Raw genomic sequence first — 21320 nt, forward strand, 5'->3', positions numbered from 1 at the left:
TGCTACTGCAGTATCTTGCCTCACTCTTTTGCATAGTTGATTAAACATAAGAATGCGATTCTTCAGTAATTGAACATATCCATGTACCTGATTTCTTTGTCACTTTTAATATTTTCATGTCACAATCGGGCAGTGGTTCCGCTAGCCATGTTCAACCTCTCCATGCCAACATCAGCGAGAGAGAGGTAAGCTTGTGCCAATGGCACTTCTTCTATGAAGAAAAACTCACAGGGGCCTTTACTCATTCTTCTAAGACATTTGAAAGGCGAAAGCCCACCGACGTGGTTGTTTTAGCGCGCATTTTATATCGAGCTGCAAGCTTCCCCACATAACGTTCACTCATTAAACTTAGTTAGTTAACACAGTTCTTGTTTTATTTGCTTCGATTATAATCATAGATATTGTCACGGCACAAAAACAGCAGCAGTCTAATGCAGGACAGCTCACTCCCTTGCTGGGCGTGCACTTGGTTGTTCTTTTCGTGCTGCATATTTGATGTGACAATATATGCGCCATCATGTTTTCCTCATTTAGTGCGGTTTTAATTGCTTTGGCGTGACACGATAATTTTTGCTGCACTTCAGTTTCTCCGCCTTGTCATGTCCATGCCACACATAAAAATAATTAATTACGGTTGAATTTTCCAGCCCACCCCATAATTAGCTGATTCTTGAAACCAAAGAGAAAAAAAACATTTGTAGCACTTTCTCACATTTTTCGGAAGATTATTCTTAGGTCTTGCCGACCGCGCTAAAAGAAACCCCTAGCGCGCCTTTTATACACAGCAGGCTATCGCCTTCGTCACGTTGCGCGGTTTTTGGCATCGGCGTCAAACTGTCAAAAGAATACCACGCGCTCACTTTTCCTGAAACTGACCTTTCTTGTGAGCTTCTTTTGTAAATATTTTTGAGGCTTTATCTATGGTCGTTTGCGCAATGACTGTTTGCCTTCTCGCTTACGGTGACATCTATTCGTGCCATACGCTCGTAAACGCAATGTGTCTTATTCGTATTTCGTGGACGATTACGGAGAGAGTCATATGCCCTTACGGCAGTATTTATGACACGCGGGCTTCCCATTCTTTATAAATCAACGCCTAAGTAGAATCAAGATGGAAATAGGACCTAATTACATGGGGTACCTGTCGCCTTCTACTTATGATCGTCTTCAGAGTTACCTGCGTGCAGAGCTAGTACTTAAGATTGAAGGTTACTTGTTACCTTCTATATAGATGGCTTGGAACAGAAGCTTTGTAAAGTTTTTCAACGACTATGGTCAGCATTGTCAATATACATCATCCCTTATGGTAATGTCTATGCAGCTATGAGTTCATTTCGCTGGATTTTGGTGCCACTGTTATCTTCACTTCGCCAGTTACACAAACTATGAAATCATCACATTGATCATTAAAACAGCAACGTAACTATTCATATGTTGTTTACTTGGGTATAGCACTATATGCAGAGGTTAATGCAGTCTCCATTAATGACAGAATGAATGGCGAGTGGACGTAGAATCAAGGCACCCATCACACTCAACATGCGTCCCCAACGAGCGATCACGTTAGAAAAATGGTCATGATGTCGATGATAACGTACTGGCAACGTCAAAGTGCCAAAACATGTTAGCTGAACGCGCTATAGCCTTTATTAGGTATTTGTTACTCATCGCGCGTAAGAGCGCGACAGAAATTATGGTGGGCAGATGATATTGATAAGTTTGCAGGTTTAAGGTGGATGCAAAAAGCATATGACCGGGTTGATTGGCGGGACATGTGATAGGTGTTTGCCCTGCAATGGGCGTAGTCAGGGTGATGATGATCATAATAATGTTGCCTCAGAACAGAAGCAGAACCCACCATACTCTCTATATTTATTACTGATCTATAAAAAAACAGTGTATTTGTTCAAGAACACCCCCCCCCCTCCTCCTCCTTCCCGTGCCTCATTTCAAATTAGCATGGGAACTAAACACGTGGACAAAGTTTTCTCAATATTTTCTACCATACCGAAGAATTTTTTTCCCGAAAATCTCCTCCTGAAACTTGTTAATTTTGTATATAATGCATAAGGTCTCTCATTGACGTATGTCATGAGCCTGATAACAGAGTAGTTAATATGGGTCCGCGCAGAAAGCCAATTATATTCGACGATCGTCTCCTTCTCTTACAAAAAAGCAATCTTTGTCAAAAGCACGCTGCAGTGAGGAGAACGGCAACAAACTGATATTTTATACCATGTAAGGCTAGCAGATAACTCTCTTATAATGAAACTTAGCTTTCTTTTGGACACATTTGTCAACGAAATGTCGGCTTATGATATTTGTCCGCACGCTAAAGAACCCCAGGTGGTCGAAATTTCCGGAGCCCTCCACTACGGCGTCTGTCATAATCATATGGTGCTTTTGGGACGTTAAACCCCACATATGAATCATCAATCATGTCGGCTTATGAAAACATGGTCACCGGAGCAAGTGATTCGACCTTTATGCTCTTTTTCACTTCATCGCAAACCGAGGGGAGAAAGGAGAACGTAGGAAGGTATGATCCATCTGCTGATTGCTGTAACAATAGAGCTCGCGCGATCGAGCCCAATCAAGCAAAGTTCGGGGTATGCCGAGGCCACGCAGTCACCGCTTCAACCTGCGAGCCCTTCGCGCGATGAAAGAGGGCTAGGCGTGATTCCATTCTGTTTTGGCTGCCCTTGCTACTTTCGCTCAGACTTAGAGCATATGACGCTTCCGAAATAGTATCCGAAACCTCCCCATGGCGAAGGCAGCGATGACAAGACAAGCGCTGGGAAGATCTACACATTTGCTCTCACAATACAGTGGACCTGGGCGATCACGTTTCACGTCTGGTATCTTTTCCCACCTTCGTGTGATTTCTTCCATTGTCATCGTTCCACGGGGACACTGTTTTTCATGCTTATTTTATGAGACCTACGAGGGCTGGTATTGCAATATTTTTTATTGCGACATATACAACTATTTTTGCTACTATTTTGCAGGATGTTTCATATACCCAGAATCGGCACTCGGATTTCCACCTGTCTCTTCAGGGCGACATTTTCAGGTGAGAGCTTCATTGTATTGCTGACTATCAATGGGCGTGTTGAGTTTCTCTTTTTGTTTTTCTGAGAGGGGGGGATGAATACTTATCGGCACGTGCTTCCGTAGGGAGGGAGATGAAGAGAGGAAAGTACTCGTCAAAGCCTCGCATCCTGGGCCGGCGTAAGAGGCGACACTCGCGTGGACTCTCACATGCTGTGCCTTTCTCTTCAAACTGGGACTTTTAAACTCATCCAAATTGTCAAACAGCCACGTTTAGTAGTCGCACGCATTCAATCGAGCTTGTCTCGCCGGACTCGTTCAAACTCGTGCATCTGTTTGAGACCTAATGAGTAGTGGGACTTAGCGAGTCCACTTACGAGCGAGTTTCTACTCAACATCTGTAGTGCGCGTATGCCATATCCCCTTGAGGCCTAGCGTCCACAGGTGTGAACGCCACTTGTTCTTGCCATTGCCCTCGGCCTGGCGGGAAATAAAGGGCAAGAAACGTTGTGCATACGATCAATTGAATCTTCTGCATAGTCAACGCGTCTTGACTTAACCCCAAGGGGCTGCATATAAGTGCAGTTAATCACTTTTTTTGAAAGGCCCTGCGATGTTTGGCGGATAACTCGATGTTGCGCGTTCCAGAACCAATTCATAAGTATTATTTTTCTTTGCTCTAAAATAACAGCCATAAACGAACGGGGCATGCATTGTGGGCCTAAGAACAACTTCTTTTCTTGTAAATATTGAACATGTTTGGCAGCAGAATAATTAAATATTCAGATATATGCTAATGAAAGTTATCAAAGATTGCCCAAATAACGTGTTTCTTAGTTTTTCTTTTATTTATTTATTTAATACATACTGCGGACCACACTTCGGTCCAAGCAGGAGGGCATGGCGGAATACGAAAAGAAATACAATACACGCAAAACAAAAACAAAACAGTGCACAGTTACTCAGTATCGCAAGTACTAGATTCGATTGTCTGGTTCCAGTCTGAAATGGTGCGTGGAAAAAATGAAAATTTGAACGTGTCCGTTCTCGCGAAGTACGGAGTTAGTGCATTTGGTTGGTGATGTCTTGTCGGTCTTGTGTTTAATGGAGAAAGAAAAAGGGTTGGATCAAGGGAAAGTTTGCGATTATATAAAAGAGACGGAAAATCAAGGCGGGACTTCTTTCTATGATCCTGAAGGGAAGGAATATTATTAGCTAGCATTAGGTCTGTGGGGGAGTCCGTTCGCAAAAACCTAGAATAAACAAACCGAATGGCCTTCCGCTGAATCCTTTCAAGTTTTTTAACGTTTTGTTTAGTATGGGGGTCCCACACGATACTCGCATACTCCAGCTTCGGCCTAACGAAAGTGAAATAACTAAGAAGCTTTACGTTTGGAGGGGAATTTCTGAGCTTATATCTTAGGAAGCATAATTTCTGAAAGGCAGACGAGCAAATATTATCTATGTGCATGTTCCATGATAAGTTGTTTGTTAGCGTAACGCCGAGGTACTTATAACTGTCAACCTGTGTGAGAGAAGACGATCCTAATTTATACACGTGTTCACTAACGTTTTTCTTTCTCGTTACACAGAGATAAACACTTTTTTCCAAATTGAATTCCATTCCCCATTCTACACACCACTCCCGCACGTTTTCAATGTTTTTCTCGAGTTCGTTCTGATCATTAGTACATGTGACTTCCCGAAACAAAACACAGTCGTCAGCGAACAATCGAATTTGAACAGTAGGGTCATCAACAGTTACTAAATCGTTAATATACAACAAAAAAAGCAATGGTCCCAAAACACTACCTTGTGGAACCCCAGAGGTGACAGGAAGACACAGAGATTCTACTTCGTTAATTTTTACAAGCTGTTGGCGGTTGGATAGGTAGGCTGCAATCCAGGAAACAAAAATATCCGGAATGTGAATGTTTTTAAGTTTTGCTATTAGTTTGTCGTGTGGTACCTTGTCGAAAGCTTTTTTGAAATCTAAAAATAAAGCATCAATTTGGCCGTTATTGTCAAGACACGCTGCGAACGAATGAATTATTGTCACCAATTGGGTTGCCGTGGAATAACCTTTTCTAAAACCATGTTGAAAATTTGTTAGTACGGCATTTTCGTCTAGAAATTCAAAAATCTGTTTGGAAATAATATGTTCAATGATCTTGCAGCATTGAGACGTTAAAGGTATCGGACGGTAATTTTGAAAGCTGTACCGGTCACCTTTTTTAAAAACGGGAACAATCAGAGCCATCCTCCAGTCACTCGGCAGCTTCCCAGTGGACAAAGAAGTACGAAATATTACTACAAGAAACTTAGCAAGTATTTCGGCATATCTGCGTAAAAAGGCGTTTGGAATCTGGTCTGCACCACATGAAGACTTGGTTTTCAAATTTAACAGCATAGATAGTACACCAGAGTAAGATACAAAGTCAGCGTCATAAATGCCAGGATCTGATATTAACAGTGGATACGTTTGCGCAGGAGAAAACACACTGTGAAAATAATGATTAAAATATTTAGCAATAATTGCAGGGTCAGAAACGAGGTCCCCACCGATTTTCATTTCCCTTACAGGCTGCCTTTTATCAGTAATGTAATGCCAAAACTTATCAGGATCATTTTTTATGAAGTTTGGTAGGAGGGTTTGAAAGTAGTGGTCCTTTGAGCAGCGCACTGCGTTTTGCAAAAAATTTTTAATCTCAGTGATAACGTCAGACTGTGCCTTCTTTTTTTAATCTTTTAAGTTTTCGTTTCAAGTGAACAATTTTGCGTGTTATCCAGGGTGTACACTTGTGAATTTTTTTGCGCTTGCTCGGTATAAAGTTGTCAATGCAGTAATGGCACATGTATTTGAACCGGCCCCATAGGTTGCAAACGTCATCACCATCAAAATTAGCAAGACATATTTCTAGATGGTCAAGTACAGATTTGTCATTAGCTCGTGAGTAATCTTTGAAGCGCCGTGTTATCGACCTATCTTGGAAGCTTAACTGGAAAAGGGGTAAAGTAACGCATACTAAGTGGTGGTCAGATATCCCGGGTTCTATTGTAACAGAGTATCGGTCAAAATTACGGGGAATAAACACAAGATCCAGAAGGGAACTACAAGGGCCCTGTACACGAGTTGGTTCGTTTACTACTTGTATTAGGTTATGTGTAAGCATGATATCAAACACTATGTTTGTGTGTTTCAAAAATTCTGAACCAGCCATCAATCGTTTCCAATCAATCCCTGGAAGGTTAAAGTCCCCAATCAGAAAAACTTTGCTGTTCACATATTTCGACATGTGCTCTCGAAGTCTAGTTAGATATTCTGATGGAGAATCAGGAGGCCTGTAAAGCGCGTAAAGAATGAAAGAGTACCCCCAGCACAAAACCTTCATGCACAGGCATTCAAGTTCGTCGATATCAGGCAACAAAACGACCCGTATGATGTTCTTCAAAAGAACAGCCACGCCCCCGCCTCTGGAAGCCCTGTCTTTACGTAAGATCTGATAGGATGCGGGAAAGACGCTGTCATCTGATATGTCGCTTCGAAGCCAAGTTTCAGTCACTACGACAATGTGCGGGTCATTTTGAAGCAAGATAATTTCAAGCTGGTCAGTTTTATTTATTAGACTACGAGCATTCAGGTTCAGCAGGCGCAGTTGCTTTTCTTTGGTTGGGTTCGCATTACTGTTAGGGGTGTTCCTGGTTTTTCGGTTGATTGGCCTTTTGGAAGTATTTTTGATCATGATGCGTTGTTTAATGCCGGAGCCTGTTGCCTCGTCTGTGGACGATTTGGCTTTCGTTTGTCGTTTTTTCGTAGGAGTAGGCGTTCATCTTTTTCGGTATCCAAAGTGTAAACGTTGCTATTGATGAATAGTTTGTCGAAAACTAGCGACACTTTCTCTTTTTTGTCGTGGTTTGGTTTTGAACTTGCCCACAGTTTACGTCTGACATCTCGCACTTTGCGGGAGAATCTACACCAATGGATAAATCTGAACCTTTTAGCTTAGATCCTTGCTTAAGAATTGAGATCTTGTCGTGTGCGTCTTGCAGCTTAAAAATAACTGGTCTAATCTTGTTTGGTGCAGGCCTACCTATTCGATGGATGCGCTCAATCCTAATTGGTTCAAGCTCCAACAAGTCTTGAATTACTTCTTTGTTGACAACGTGTTCAAGTGTGTCACTGGTCTCGTTGTCCCTTTCCGGTAAGCCGTACACTATGAGGTTTGATCTTCTACTATGGTTTTCGAGCTGATCAACCTGCTTTTCTAGTTGATGAATTACGGTGCTCATAGAAGCTATTTGAGTTTGGCAAGCAGCAATTTTGTTCTCTAAAATAGTCAAGGCGTCCAATTTTTTTCTATATCGGTTAGTCGCTTTCCTTTTATGTCCTTTATGTCAGTAGCTATGCTCTCTAGTTGTTTAGCAATTTCAGCCAAATCAGAACCAGTATTGGTCTCAATGTCTCCGCCCAGAAGGAGCAGTTGTCGCAACAAGCTAGAAACATCATAAAACACACCAGAAGACCATGGGCACGGCAGCACAAGTAAGAACGGGTCGCCTGAGCGAAAGCATTTTCCGTAACGCCTGCTCACCTGTAGAAGGAAGACAAACGGATTTTGAGACCACCGCATACTGGCTGTGCCGCCGTGCCCAGTGGCCTAGGAGTGAACAGGACGCTCATATATAGCCGGAATCTGCAACGGCGCCACCTGGACGGCTTCTGATATCAGAGATGCCCACGTGGCTGATATTTCTAGAGGCAGGTGGTCCGGGTGTGCAGTTGATGACCGGCAAGGAAAGATGAGGCTGGTCGCAGGGTGCGGCGCATGCGCATCTCCCACTCGCAGATCGAAAGGTTCGGCAAAAAGGGGGCCCAGCAATCCAAGGAACTGTAGAAGGAAGACAAACGGATTTTGAGACCACCGCATACTGGCTGTGCCGCCGTGCCCAGTGGCCGAGGAGTGAACAGGACGCTCATATATAGCCGGAATCTGCAACGGCGCCACCTGGACGGCTTCTGGTATCAGTGATGCCCACGTGGCTGATATCTGTAGAGGCAGGTGGTCCGGGTGTGCAGTTGATGACCGGCAAGGAAAGATGAGCCTGGTCGCAGGGTGCGGCGCATGCGCATCTCCCACTCTCAGATCGAAAGGTTCGGCAAAAAGGGGGTCCAGCAATCCAAGGAACTGTAGAAGGAAGACAAACGGATTTTGAGACCACCGCATACTGGCTGTGCCGCCGTGCCCAGACTTTTAATATTGCTACGTAGCTGACGTATCAGTAGTGAAAAGACGACAACGAGGAAGTGGTCTGTCGGTTGCGCGTGCTGCTTCCATCTTAGTCGACGCCATACGCATCATTTTGAATATAGATTTTAAATAGACACACCTCGTGTCATTTTTACGTAACATCTTTGTGGTGGAGGTGCGGGGTACTTCCCCGTCTTCATCACGCAGCTCCGCAACGGCCGCATCATCATAGGTCCAACCATGTCACAGGTTGAACAACCATCGTCTTCGCCACCTGCCCCTACCGTGACTTCTACATACGTCGTTCTACCTCCTGCTCTTGATCCCGGTGTATTTTTCGGTCAGGATGGCGTTGACGTCGACAAATGGATCAACCGGTACGAACGGGTCAGCGCAAGCTATAGGTGGGACCCGACCCTCATGCTTGCCAATGTGCTTTTTTACCTCGATGGCCCACCGCGCGTGTGGTTCGAGACGCACGAAGCGGAGATTACGAGCTGGGACTCCTTTAAAGAAAAGATCCGCGACCTTTTTGGCGACACCATTGGGCGGCAGATCGCAGCGCGGAATCAACTGGCGGCCCGTGCACAGACGTCGACGGAGTCGTTCGTCGCGTACATTCACGACGTCATCGCCCTATGCCGCCAGATTGACGAGCACATGAGTGAGTCGGAGAAAGTGGCCCATGTGCTGAAAGGCATAGCAGACGACGCATTTAATCTACTAGTTTACAACAACGTTGCCACCGTCGACGCCATCATTAAAGAGTGCCGGCGGTTCGAAGAAGCCAAGAGCCGCCGTATTACTCAGCGATTCACCTGGCTGCCCAACACGGCCGCGACCTCATCGTGTGAAGCCACCCGCCAGTCCCACACGTATGACAACGTCACACGTATTGTTCGTCAGGAAATCGAAGCCGCCTGTCCGGCTCCTCTTCAGCCACCCGTTTTCGCAACGCTCGCCTCTGACCAACAACAGCCGTCAGTGGCGTTAATACAAGCTGTGGTGAGGCAGGAGTTTGCGAACCTCGGACTTCCATCAGCATGTCCCCTGACTCGCTCTGAAGTCCCGTCCTACTCCAGAGGACACGCTCGCCGTTCACCTCCAACAATTCCCTCCCGTAACCCTTCGGAATGGCGAACACCCGACGATCGGCCTATTTGTTTTTCCTGCCACCAGCCTGGGCACGTTTCTCGCTATTGCCGCCGCCATTGGTCAAACCAACCACGTCAGACTTTCTCTACCTTGGCGCTCATGCATCCGATGAGCCCTCGACGTTCAGACGCCACACCCTTCAATTTCTATTCGTCGTCATCTTACGAGCCTTCCACTGACGCCCCTTTGCCCGGTCGCCTCTACCCTGACGCCCCTTCGTCCGGTCGCCGCAGCTCTCACTCCCCGTCGCCGCTACGTCACCAATCCCGCTCTCCGCCACCTCGGCGCTTTTCCTCGCCGAGCTTCTCTGGACGACCGCAGCAGGAAAACTAGATATTGCAGCTTATATAGGTGAAGCTGCAATACCAATGACGACCGAAAATCCTCTACTGACGCTTCCCACGCACCATAGACTGCTTGAAGTACAAGTCGACCATGTTCCTGTGACCACCCTCATTGACACAGGTGCGCACCTGTCTATTATGAGCGCTTCTCTACGCTGCCGCTTACAAAAGATTATGACGCCATCTACTACGCAGGCAATACGTGTTGCCGATGGCGGTACTGTACCAGTAATCGGAATGTGCACTCCTCGTGTCAGCATTGCCGGTCGTCACGCCGTGGTCCTTTTTGCCGTGCTAGCCTGCTGCCCTCATGACCTCATACTTGGCCTTGATTTACTTTCGGCACACTCGGCCTTAATTGATTGTTCGTCTGGTACCCTCAGCCTTGATCTACCAATCTTTGCCGACTACTCTGCAAAGCCCACCAGCCGCTTGAGCCCAACCACTTTCGTTCGCCTGCCACCTCGAGCCGTCACGTACGTGTCTGTCATCGACCCCTCCCGTTCCTGACGGTGATTATATCGTTACGCCAATTACTGACGTTCGGCTGACGCGCAGTGTTACTGTGCCCTATACCATCGCGACCATAGCGGATAACTGTGTGTTACTTCCGCTCCTTAACTTTGGTTTCACCCCTCAAGTGTTGCCCTGCCAGATGTCTCTAGCCCAGCTAACTGCCATAACTGAGGACGATGTCAGTGTTGTCGCTGTATCTGCTCTTGATCGAAGCGCAGTCTCACGGTCACCCAGCTCAGACGATGGTATGTTTCGAAACATGATTGGATCGGAGCTGTCGCCTCACCAGGCCGACGCTCTCTGCCATGTTTTGGCCTTATACAGTGACATTTTCGACACCGACGATCGTCCCTTGGGCCAGACTAAAATTGTCACTCACCGAATCAACACTGGTGACTCTGCGCCCATTCACCGTCGGCCGTACCACGTGTCAGCATCTGAGCGAGAAGTGATTCAGAAAGAATTGGCCAAAATGCTAACGAAAAACGTAATCGAACCATCAACGAGCCCTTGGGCATCTCCCGTGGTATTAGTAAAAAAGAAAGACGGCTCATGGCGTTTCTGCGTTAATTATCGCCACCTCAACAAAATTACCAAAAAAGACGTGTACCCTCTACCACGCATTGACGATGCCCTTGATTGCCTCCATGGCGCCACCTTCTTTTCATCTCTCGACCTCCGATCTGGCTACTGGCCAATAGCTGTAGATGACATGGACTGAGAAAAGACCGCCTTCATTACCCCTGACGGCCTTTACCAATTCAAGGGCATGCCACTCGGGCTCTGGAACGCTCCAGCGACCTTTGAGAGAATGATGGACACGCTCCTACAAGGATTTAAATGGTCGACATGTTTGTGTTACCTAGACGACGTGATCATTTTCTCACCTACCTTTGCAACCCACCTTGAACGTCTTTCGACCATTCTATCCATATTTCGACGGGCCGGCCTGCAGCTCAATTCCTCCAAGTGCCACTTCAGTCTTCGTCAGATGACCGTATTGGGTCACCTTGTTGACGCTGCCGGCGTACGGCCAGACCCGGCGAAAGTACGCGCTGTAACAAACTTCCCAGTCCCACGCTCTGTCTATGATGTTCGCAGTTTTGTGGGCCTCTGCTCCTACTTTCGCCGGTTCGTGAAAAACTTTGCGGCACTCGCACGGCCACTCACTGACCTTCTCAAACAAGACGTCCCATTTTCTTGGGGCCCCCTTCAAGCTGACGCCTTCTCTCAGCTAATCACCGCTCTAACGACACCTCCTATTCTTGCACATTTCGACCCCGATGATCCCACAGAAGTGCGAACAGACGCGAGTGGTCACGGAATTGGTGCAGTTTTGGCGCAAATTCAGCGGGGCAACGACCGTGTAATCGCGTACGCGAGCCGTCTGCTTTCTAAGTCTGAAGGCAATTATTCTATAAAGAACGGGAATGTCTCGCTCTTGTTTGGGCGGTTTCGAAATTCCGTCCTTACATGTATGGCCGCCCTTTCCGTGTCATCACAGATCATCACGCGCTGTGTTGGCTTTCTTCTCTGAAGGACCCCACTGGACGACTTGGTCGTTGGGCATTACGCCTACAGGAGTATTCCTACTCGGTTGCTTATAAGTCTAGACGTCTCCATCTGGACGCCGATTGCTTATCCCGCTACCCTGTTGATCAGCCCGACGAACCAGACATCGAGCCTAGCCTCAGCGTCATGTCAATGTCCCAGTTTCTTCAGATTGGTGATGAACAACGTCGTGATGCTTCTCTGCGACAAATTATTGACGGTCTCGAATCTGCTCCGAACGGCACGTCACTTCGCATGTACGTCCTCCTGAATGGCACGCTGTACCGTCGTAGCCTCCAGCCAGATGGCCCTGAGCTCCTTCTTGTCGTGCCGAAAAATTTGCGTTCAACCGTGCTGCACGAGCTTCACGATGAACCAACTGCTGGTCATCAGGGTGTATCTCGGACGTACGACCGCGTGCGTCGCCGCTTCTTTTGGCGCGGTCTCGCCCTGTCCGTTTGCCGTTACGTGTCCTCCTGCAATAAATGTCAACGTAGGAAGCGACCTACTGCGCCCCCGGCTGGACTTCTTCAACCGATCTCCATCCCAACCGAACCTTTCTTCCGTGTTGGTGTAGATCTTCTCGGTCCTTTTCCCGAGTCGAAATCGGGCAACAAGTGGATCGCTGTTGCTATAGACTACGCGACTAGGTATGCCATCACTCGAGCGCTCCCCACCAGCACCGCTACTGACGTTGCGGACTTTTTGCTCCACGACGTCATCCTACAGCATGGCGCTCCTCGCCAATTACTCACAGATCGTGGCCGCGCATTTTTGTCTCGTGTGATCGACGATCTTCTGCGCTCTTCCTCGACGCACCACAAGCTGACCACTTCCTACCATCCCCAAACAAATGGCCTTACCGAACGGCTAAATCGGACCATAACGGACATGCTCGCGATGTATGTGTCCTCCGACCACCATGACTGGAACCTGGCGCTACCTCACGTGACCTTCGCGTACAATTCTTCGCGCCACGGCACCACTGGTTATTCACCCTTTTATTTGCTTTATGGCCGTGATCCGACGTTACCACTCGACACCTTACTTCCAACCACTACAACGCCGTCAACCGAATATGCACGCGACGCTTTTGCTCGTGCCGACCACGCACGTCAGATCGCACGCTCTAGACTTTCGGCTTCGCAAGCCACCCAGAAAGCCATCTACGACAGCCGGCATGCTGACGTTCACTTCTCACCCGGTTCTCTTGTTCTCCTGTGGTGCCCAGTTCGTCGAGTTGGCTTATCAGAGAAGTTATGGTCTCGCTACATGGGTCCTTACCGTATCATCCGCCAGGTAACCGACGTCACCTATGAGATCATTCCTGCAGCTGAGACCACAACCCTGCCTGCAACCACACCCAGTGATGTTGTGCACGTCAGCAGGCTAAAACCTTACCACCTGCCTACTGAAGACCGTAGTTAATGTGCACCGAGACGGTGCTTTTACCGCCGGGGGGGGGGGGGGGGGGTAATGCTACGTAGCTGACGTATCAGTGGTGAAAAGACGACAACGAGGAAGTGGTCTGTCGGTTGCGCGTGCTGCTTTCATCTTCGTCGACGCCATACGCATCATTTTGAATATAGATTTTAAATAGACACACCTCGTGTCATTTTTACGTAACAATATGATAACGAGTGCCTTACAACTATGTTGTGTAAAATATAAACATCTTCGAACACGGCATCACAATTTGCGCCTGAAGGAGATATGAAGTATAGTATAGACAGAACAATATTGTTTTAAGCAGCTCCTTAAAGAACGAAAATAATCAAATAATTCATTAACATAGAACTGTAAGGACAAATATTACCAAAAATATCTATACAATAATAATGCTATATTCATTAAGCTATCAAACGAAGCAATAATAAAAAACGAGTTTTAAACGATGGCCACAAATTTTAGTAAATAAGAATTCAGGTCTGACTTTTTTTTTCCACACACATTTTGACTAATGGCTCAGTAGGAACCTTGAATGCCAGACTTAAAAAAAATTGAGAAATCTTCAGACTGAAGTGCTGAATTCTTCATGTTCTTTGTTCGTGCTGTTATTTTTAACTTCTATAGCTCATAACAGGACGCAGCTGCAAATATAGTGAAATTGCTCAGCCATAAATTAGAGTTTAGTATTAAGAAAATTATTGAAAGCTATACGCAGTAGAAACAAACAGCATATCGAACAGTGCTTGCAGGTATCACTTCATTTATTGACATGTTCTTTGTTTTATTTTAAGATAACTTTTACAGACACACTGATATGATTCCGATGAAGCATACCTCGAAGCACGTCAATAACACCCTGAATTGTCTGACCCCGCATTACAAGAATAAAGGCCAGGTACAGTGCCTCTATTGCATCCTCTTTCGAACCACCAATAGGATAGCAACCGTTTCTTTCACACGAGCGACACAGCGTAAACCAAATTCATTATGTTTCCTTCACGCACTCCATTCCTTCAGCCGGTCGCGTCCGTCTACTCATTATCAGCATTGATTTTCGCGAGCGATTCCGTGTCCTGAGAAGTTTTTGTCACTATTGATTCCTATTCTCTTTTGTGCTGGTAGTTTTAATAAATGTAAATAAACTATATTTGCGACGAGTCTTTCTTTTTTAATATTATTATTCAGAGCCCTCGTCATTTGTTTATGAATTTTGTACATTTTTGTGCTCGCCAGTTTGCCCGAAAGTCGTGGATTTGATCTAGACAATGGCAGTGGAGTTTAAATGGAGGCGAAGTTTTATACTGTACTGCGTCAGTGCGCGTTACAGAGCATTAGGTGGTCCTAAGTCTATCTGAGGATAAGATGCTCTTTCATGCTTCGAGTCATGTGTTCCCTGAATCGCTAGCGCCATATAGCTGTCCCTAACAAAAAAAGTAAACTTAATCCTCATTTCGAACGTGTTCGTAGCGAAGGCGAGTGTATCATGACAATAAAAAATATCGTAGATGCAACGTTTGTTAGTTTATACCATGTTATTTAGTCTTATGTGTTTTGACGATATTGTCTAGTGGTCAGACGTATTGTCTACGGGTCATTCGGACATTCAAACTATTTGACTGGACTCACTGTTTTGTGTTAGCTTTCAGGCCACGTTTCCTGCATTGAGTTGTCACTAATAACACGAAAATTTCATTTGCAGGAAATGTCAGGATTTGAAAAAGTGGAAGACTGCACCGCGGTCATTGTGGCCTACAAGGTATGTCTTGTGCACTACCACGCCTTGTTTTAGTCATTCCTGGCCAGGTAGAAATATGTGAAATAATTGAATACCCTGGCGAAAGAGGAAGCAAGCCCGCTTGCTAAATGTTCGCTGAAGAATAAGGCGTACGTATCATCCGCTAATAAGGTTGGTGGGGGGCGCCAGGAGCGCTTCTCCTCAGTGACAGCTGTGAGGTGTACCACGCACCCTATCCGGCGAGTGATCAGCGGCACTTCCATAGTGTAGACAGCCGCATGGCCGGTCACTGTGTGGCTTCTGCCTTAAGGGGCCTAATGTTGCTGCTCGCGTTACCTCAAAAGAACTAGAGGCTGCGCAGTGCACTTGCCTCCCTCTGTTCAACCATCACTGGTTTATGTCAGCAGTGGCTATTTCCACCAGCATTGTGATTGTGTTCGTGGCTATTTGTCAGATGCGTTAGTATTTGCTTGCGCATGCATGACGCCGGATGAATTAGGCACTGTTTACAACTACAAACTTTTCTTTGCAAAGCTTCCTGATTCACTGATATCACAGTCAATTTATTGCCATGTGGGAAAACCTGTGACATATATTCTCCTTTGCTTTGCATTCCATTTGCTCTCTTCCATTTCTTTGCGTACGTACGGCAGACCTTCCAGACGGCTGTTCAGCAAGCAGTACCTAAATGTCGACTACAGACTGCAAGGCCTCGGAAATGTCACAGCAAATCAACTGTTTTTCGTATACTACGCACTGGTGAGACTTTCTGCGGTGGTAATTTCTGTATACTGGTTGGGTTTTCTAGTCTTTTTCAGAAAATCTTGATAAAATGAGCACCGTCGCTGCGAACAGGTCAAGGTTCAGTTCAATTTCTTTATATACGAAAGGGCATCTTATCCCATCAAAAATTAAGAAAACGTCTGATATAACAGAACATAAAAAAATTAATAATGCAAATTAGGAACTAGAACTGAAGGAATAACGAGACACTAAAAAACAAACCCGTGTTTCAAACTGCTATCCAGGCCACTGAAAGACAAAACTTTCGAAAAATAAGAAAAAGTAACAATGAAAAAAAGAACGTTTGTAACTGCCCGTAGCGCACATGTGGCGTGCTAAGTTCCCGAACTAATACGGCGATCTGGGCGAATCAGTATATTGACATCTTCGGGTAAACGTGCAGCGCGGCGCAGACAATGAACGAGGAACGGAAGACACGAGCGCAGTCTTTCAAGGGAAAAACTTTATTCCGTTCACAAACAAAATGCGTTTAAGTCACGTGGCCTCTTGTGTACCGGGCAATCACCATGTGACTTCAAGGCATTTTTGTTTGCGCACGAAATAACTTTTTTGTTCTTCGGTTGAGAGTCACCGCTCGTGTCTTCCGTTTCTCGTTTATTGTTTATGCTGTGCTGCATGTTTGCCCGAATGTGCTAGTTTCCTTGTCAAACATACCGCCGAATGAAAAAACGCCCAATGTTGCCCTCACATTTGGCCCTATAGGGAGTATCATATCAATCAATAATCTTTATTTAATATTCCTTTCACGTTGTTTTTTTTTTTTCAGAGCATGTGCGGGCGGCCCGACCTGAAGAAAGCTGGGATGACGGTGGTCCTGCAAGATCGGTACGTGTTAGGCTACTTTCTGCCCTAGTGGTAAACTACCAGGTGAAGCATCGGTCGAAGACTTGACACTGTAAATTATGCTTTAGCAAACATACGACCGCACAGGCATCCATTAACTCTCGCATTTTTAAGCCGAAAGCCTGAAATGCCCCATCAGACGCGAAGTTTCGCCGCCAGCATTTGCGGAGTAGAAAATGAGTGAAGCGAAAGTCATCATCACGCAGGGACATCATGATATGACGTAATGATCACGTCACAGATCTCGTAACGTTGCTTTGTCATTACAACACCACATGACGTAACCTTGCTTGATGACCCCGTCATATGATATTGTAGCTTAGTCAAAGGTCGTCTAAATACGAAGGAACAGCATACCCAGGTGGGTGGCCTACGATTTCAGAGGCACTCCACCTGGTGGTGACGTGTTGCGCACATCGGTACCACTTACCGGTGCTGCATAAGCGTACTAGGCAGGCTGCCAGTAGGCAGCTGCATGTGGCTAAATGCAGATTACTAGGCCTTGCGTTTGTCGTTCACTAAGAGTTGTACTAGCGTGTAAATGATCTAAATAAGCACGGAAAACTATATTAGGTGGTCTACATCATCCCCCCGTTCGCGCAGCTTGTACTTACAGCTGGGACGCATTGCCATGGCGTAATAGCACGTGCAAACACAGAGATCGGTAACACACCAATTCAAAAGTATTTACCTCGCTTGAAACAAAAATCAACTTCATAAGGGTTTCTGAGTAAGCAGGCAATGAAAGCGTCGAGCAAATCTGTGATTGAGCATATTTTACTAGGACCGCCTCAATATTGAATTCACGACCAAACATCCGCAAAAATGAACATTTTTACTACTTTGTTGCCACCTGTACACTTGATTTAGCACTATATACGCCTGAAATAATTTTTGGTCTACAGTAAAACATCTTGAAATATGCTAATCTAAACTGTCAGATTTCTTTAAAAGTTGTCTCTCTAATAAAAAAAATCCCAAAAGAGATTCTATTCTTCCTATTCGAGGCTGCATAAAAAACAAGAAAGCGTAAACGTTCGTAAAACTTAAGTAAAAGCCTACCATCGTTCTAAACGCAAAAATTTGTCTTGAGCAAATTTAGAAAGAACGAATTTTCTTTATGTGTGTCACGGGCCATGGCTTCGAGCCTTCCGAAATAATTCACATGAGGGTCGCGGTACTGCAAAAGTTTTTTTTTCGCAAAATTATGTATTTGGGGAACACTGTAATTTTACGTAAATTATACTAAATCTTTTGTCAAGCAACTCAAAGATGGTCGAGACCAAGGTTGGAACAGTTCACATGCAACGCCCCAAATGTCTTTCACATCGAGCATTCTTCAGTGAATGGCTGAGAAACTCTTCGGAGTTCTTTTTTTAAGCATCAAAATATATCTCTAACACATCAGAATTTTTACATTTCTTTCGATAGAGATATACACATGCGTTTCAACTGTACAGTCTTACACAGAAGTATTCGCTCGGCACGCTCGTGGGGGTATTCAGAAGCACAGGGCCACCTGTCAGCCCTGCTGTGGGAGGGTTTCATGTGTGAGCATTGCAGGAGAGGGACTGGAGTCGGTCTCTTCTTTCTTATTACAGTGCTTCCGGCCGTCGAACAACTTTCGTCATATGTGAAATTTTAGAGCTAATAGAAATTACTTTTAAATTTTAAAGAAATAATTGAAAATTGCGTGAAGTGTGTAGTTTTAGTTCAAGCCACGTTGTATACATATATCAGATAATAATTTCACTTTAGATAAGGGCCAGATAACTGTAAGTGTAATTATTCGATATTAATGAGCTTCCCAGAAGCTCAGACGGTTTCAGTTGAGATTGTGTGTCACCTGGCGGAGCAGATATGTCAAACGAGTAGTCTCTACAATCCGCTTCGGCAGCACGGCTGAACACTGTGTTGACCCAACGCACACCATCGCCAATGAAGCGTGCCTTGTCTTTTGAAGTAGGGTAGGGCCAGACACCTTAGCGAAGGACTAGGGTCACCTCCATGGAGCTTTTCACTTGCTTTTTCTACAGCAAAATTAAGCTCTCGTGAGATCACAGCAAGTGCCGTTATTGGCGTTGTATTTGTTCGCCGCCGGCACCAAAGATGTGTGTAACCACTATCACGCGAAAGGACACATCAATAGCTTTATAAATCGAATAATACCGACAATACAATGAAATTCGAACCTGGGCCCTTTGCGTGGCAGCCTAGCGTTCTACCACTGAACTACGCCGCTGGTTGACATCGTTGCTAACTGACGCTATTCAGGCCTCATCTCTGGCCTCATCGCTTCAAATGAACATGTATAATAAAGCGTTTTAGAACATAAAAGTAAAAGCAGGGCGTCCGACAATGTTAATTACGTGACGAGCGAGTCCTTGAATGCTCCTATTCGTTACAGTAGCGTCAGTTAATTTACTTCATATTCGTCAGCCTCAGCATCAACAATGTAGCGGGTACCACGCTTTTCCGAACAATGACCGAAAAATGGCTTAGTGGACGCTTCCATACAACAAAAAAGTTAATATTTACTATGTAGTGGGTACCATGCCAGTTTGCTCATAGTGGCTGCCACAAGAGTGTTTCAAAAAAACTTTCGAGAAAGGCCACTCTTTCAGCTTGCGGCTGTGAATGTGCTGCGCGTTACAGGCCCTTCTGGCGGGTTTATTCATCATTTATATGCATTTTGGGTGGTTGAGGGGTTGGTGGGTTGAACCGACAGCGCATATGCTATTCCTCTGCGATACTGAGCTCGCGCTTTTGTGCAGCGTCAACGTGCCCCTCATGAACCTGCCGGAATTTGCGAGCGCGTTCAACTGCCCAGCTGACTCACCGATGAACCCGAGGAACAGGTGCAGCTTCTGGAACTGAGCAGGACGGCCTATTTCACTTGCTTCGAACTAAAGAAAACCTAAATTATTTCGTGACATCCCCCCTGTTGCTATGACTTCTTTTATTCGGCATTGAGCTTTCCATTTGCTTATTTGCGTGTTTGTTTGTTTGTTTGTTTGTTTGTTTGTTTGTTTGTTTGTTTGTTTGTTTGTTTGTTTGTTTGTTTGTTTGTTTGTTTGTTTGTTTGTTTGTAGAACGTCTTTCGAATACCATTTGTGTGTATCGTCGATGACGAGCGGTGTGTGCTCAAGAGAAATACCAACGCATTTTTACATGAGCCAATGTGGCAGCAACTAGGATTCGTTACATGCCGTATTGCGATAAAAGTGCCAAAGTAATATTCCAGAAACAGGATGTCCGATATACTAAGCCGGGGAGCTGAAACTTGGACATCAATTCAGAAGTTCGACGTACCTGTGCAACCAGCCTCGCAAAAACATAGGACCTTCACGGTAACGTTTACTCAAACAGAAGTGGGAAGTGAAAATGAAACCAGTAAAAATTGTGCTTTATTTATGCAAATCGTCACGTCACAATCAAATATAGTCTATTCTAGTGTCCAAAGATTAGCATTTATGCAAGATTGCTTGTTTGAGCACGAGCTTAGTGATGCACCGGGTTAGGGTATAGGTATACTGCTGATTCTCGGAATAAACTACGTTCATGAAAGTTGGCGCTGTGCGTGTGTGTGTGTGTGTGTGCGTGTGTGTGTGCGTGTGTGCGTGTGTGCGTGTGTGTGCGTGCGTGTGCGTGTGTGTGTGTGTGTGTGTGTGTGTGTGTGTGTGTGTGTGTGTGTGTGTGTGTGTGTGTGTGTGTGTGTGTGTGTGTGTGTGTGTGTGTGTGTGTGTGTGTGTGTGTGTGTGTGTGTGTGTGTGTGTGTGTGTGTGTGTCTTCTGCTCTGTCCGATCCTGGATGCGCTATACATCGGATGCTATGCATAACCAACAAGCCCGCCTTACAACCTTAGTTGGTTTCCCGGGGGCTTGGGCTAGCGCCCTTGGCGGAGCGACAGCTACCTGTTCCTGTGCGCGGGTATGAGCTATACTGGGTCGTACGTTGAAATCAATATTTGGCTCTTGGGCCTAGTGCAAGAACTGGCTGGAGGCTCGGAAGCAGCTCGGCTTCGTTATGTCACAGGAAGTAATGGTCAATTCTTGAGGGGTCCTCTCTTCACGTAATGACTGGATTGTTTTCCACTCATTGTTTTGTTTCGTTTCGTGAAGAAAAGATGGCTCGTGATGATGATGATGATAATGAACATTATGGGGGCGTCTACCATGGCCCATACCCACACCTGGGTAATTGGCCAGAAATTTATGTGAAAGTTTTTGGCATTTGAAGTGTTAAGTGTCCATAACAAAAGAGCCAAACGCACCTAAGAATGGAAAGATTGCAGTACTGGTTAATTTTTACCATTCAGGTCGGACAGCACTGTCGTTATCTTCGATAAAAATTGCAGTAGAAAAAAAATAAAAATCTTTCTTGCATACATTTCTTACTTCTATAATCTTACCTATACAAGTAGAAATTTAGTCGCATTCATTTTGTTTTATGAAAGCAATTGCAAACAGCATCAAAAGCATTTCTGTGGTTGAAGCCCACAGTCGAAGTACCACAGGTTGGTAAATTGTCAATTGTAAAGTTCAGTCTTAAAGGTTGCTAATGGGGATATAAGTAGTGATTTTCTTAGCAACCTGTAACGGCGACATAAAATAAAACGGGGCT

The 21320-nt window shown here is 45.4% G+C and overlaps 1 protein-coding gene across 3 annotated transcripts in view; it reads left to right on the plus strand.

The window, feature by feature from the left end:
- The window catches only part of LOC142785089 (uncharacterized), a 43422-nt gene extending 23159 nt beyond the window's left edge, over window positions 1-20263 (plus strand). For all 3 annotated transcript variants that reach the window (XM_075883497.1, XM_075883495.1, XM_075883496.1), the window contains 7 exons: window positions 134-185; window positions 3009-3073; window positions 14107-14210; window positions 15015-15071; window positions 15704-15809; window positions 16621-16679; window positions 19472-20263. In XM_075883497.1, the coding sequence (XP_075739612.1) occupies window positions 134-185; window positions 3009-3073; window positions 14107-14210; window positions 15015-15071; window positions 15704-15809; window positions 16621-16679; window positions 19472-19531 (503 nt within the window). In that variant the 3' untranslated portion in view covers window positions 19532-20263. The remainder of the gene's footprint in view (window positions 1-133; window positions 186-3008; window positions 3074-14106; window positions 14211-15014; window positions 15072-15703; window positions 15810-16620; window positions 16680-19471) is intronic.
- Window positions 20264-21320: the final 1057 nt, after the last annotated feature.

Source organism: Rhipicephalus microplus, unplaced genomic scaffold, assembly GCF_043290135.1.
Source record: "Rhipicephalus microplus isolate Deutch F79 unplaced genomic scaffold, USDA_Rmic scaffold_18, whole genome shotgun sequence".
Taxonomy (NCBI): Eukaryota; Metazoa; Arthropoda; class Arachnida; order Ixodida; family Ixodidae; genus Rhipicephalus; species Rhipicephalus microplus.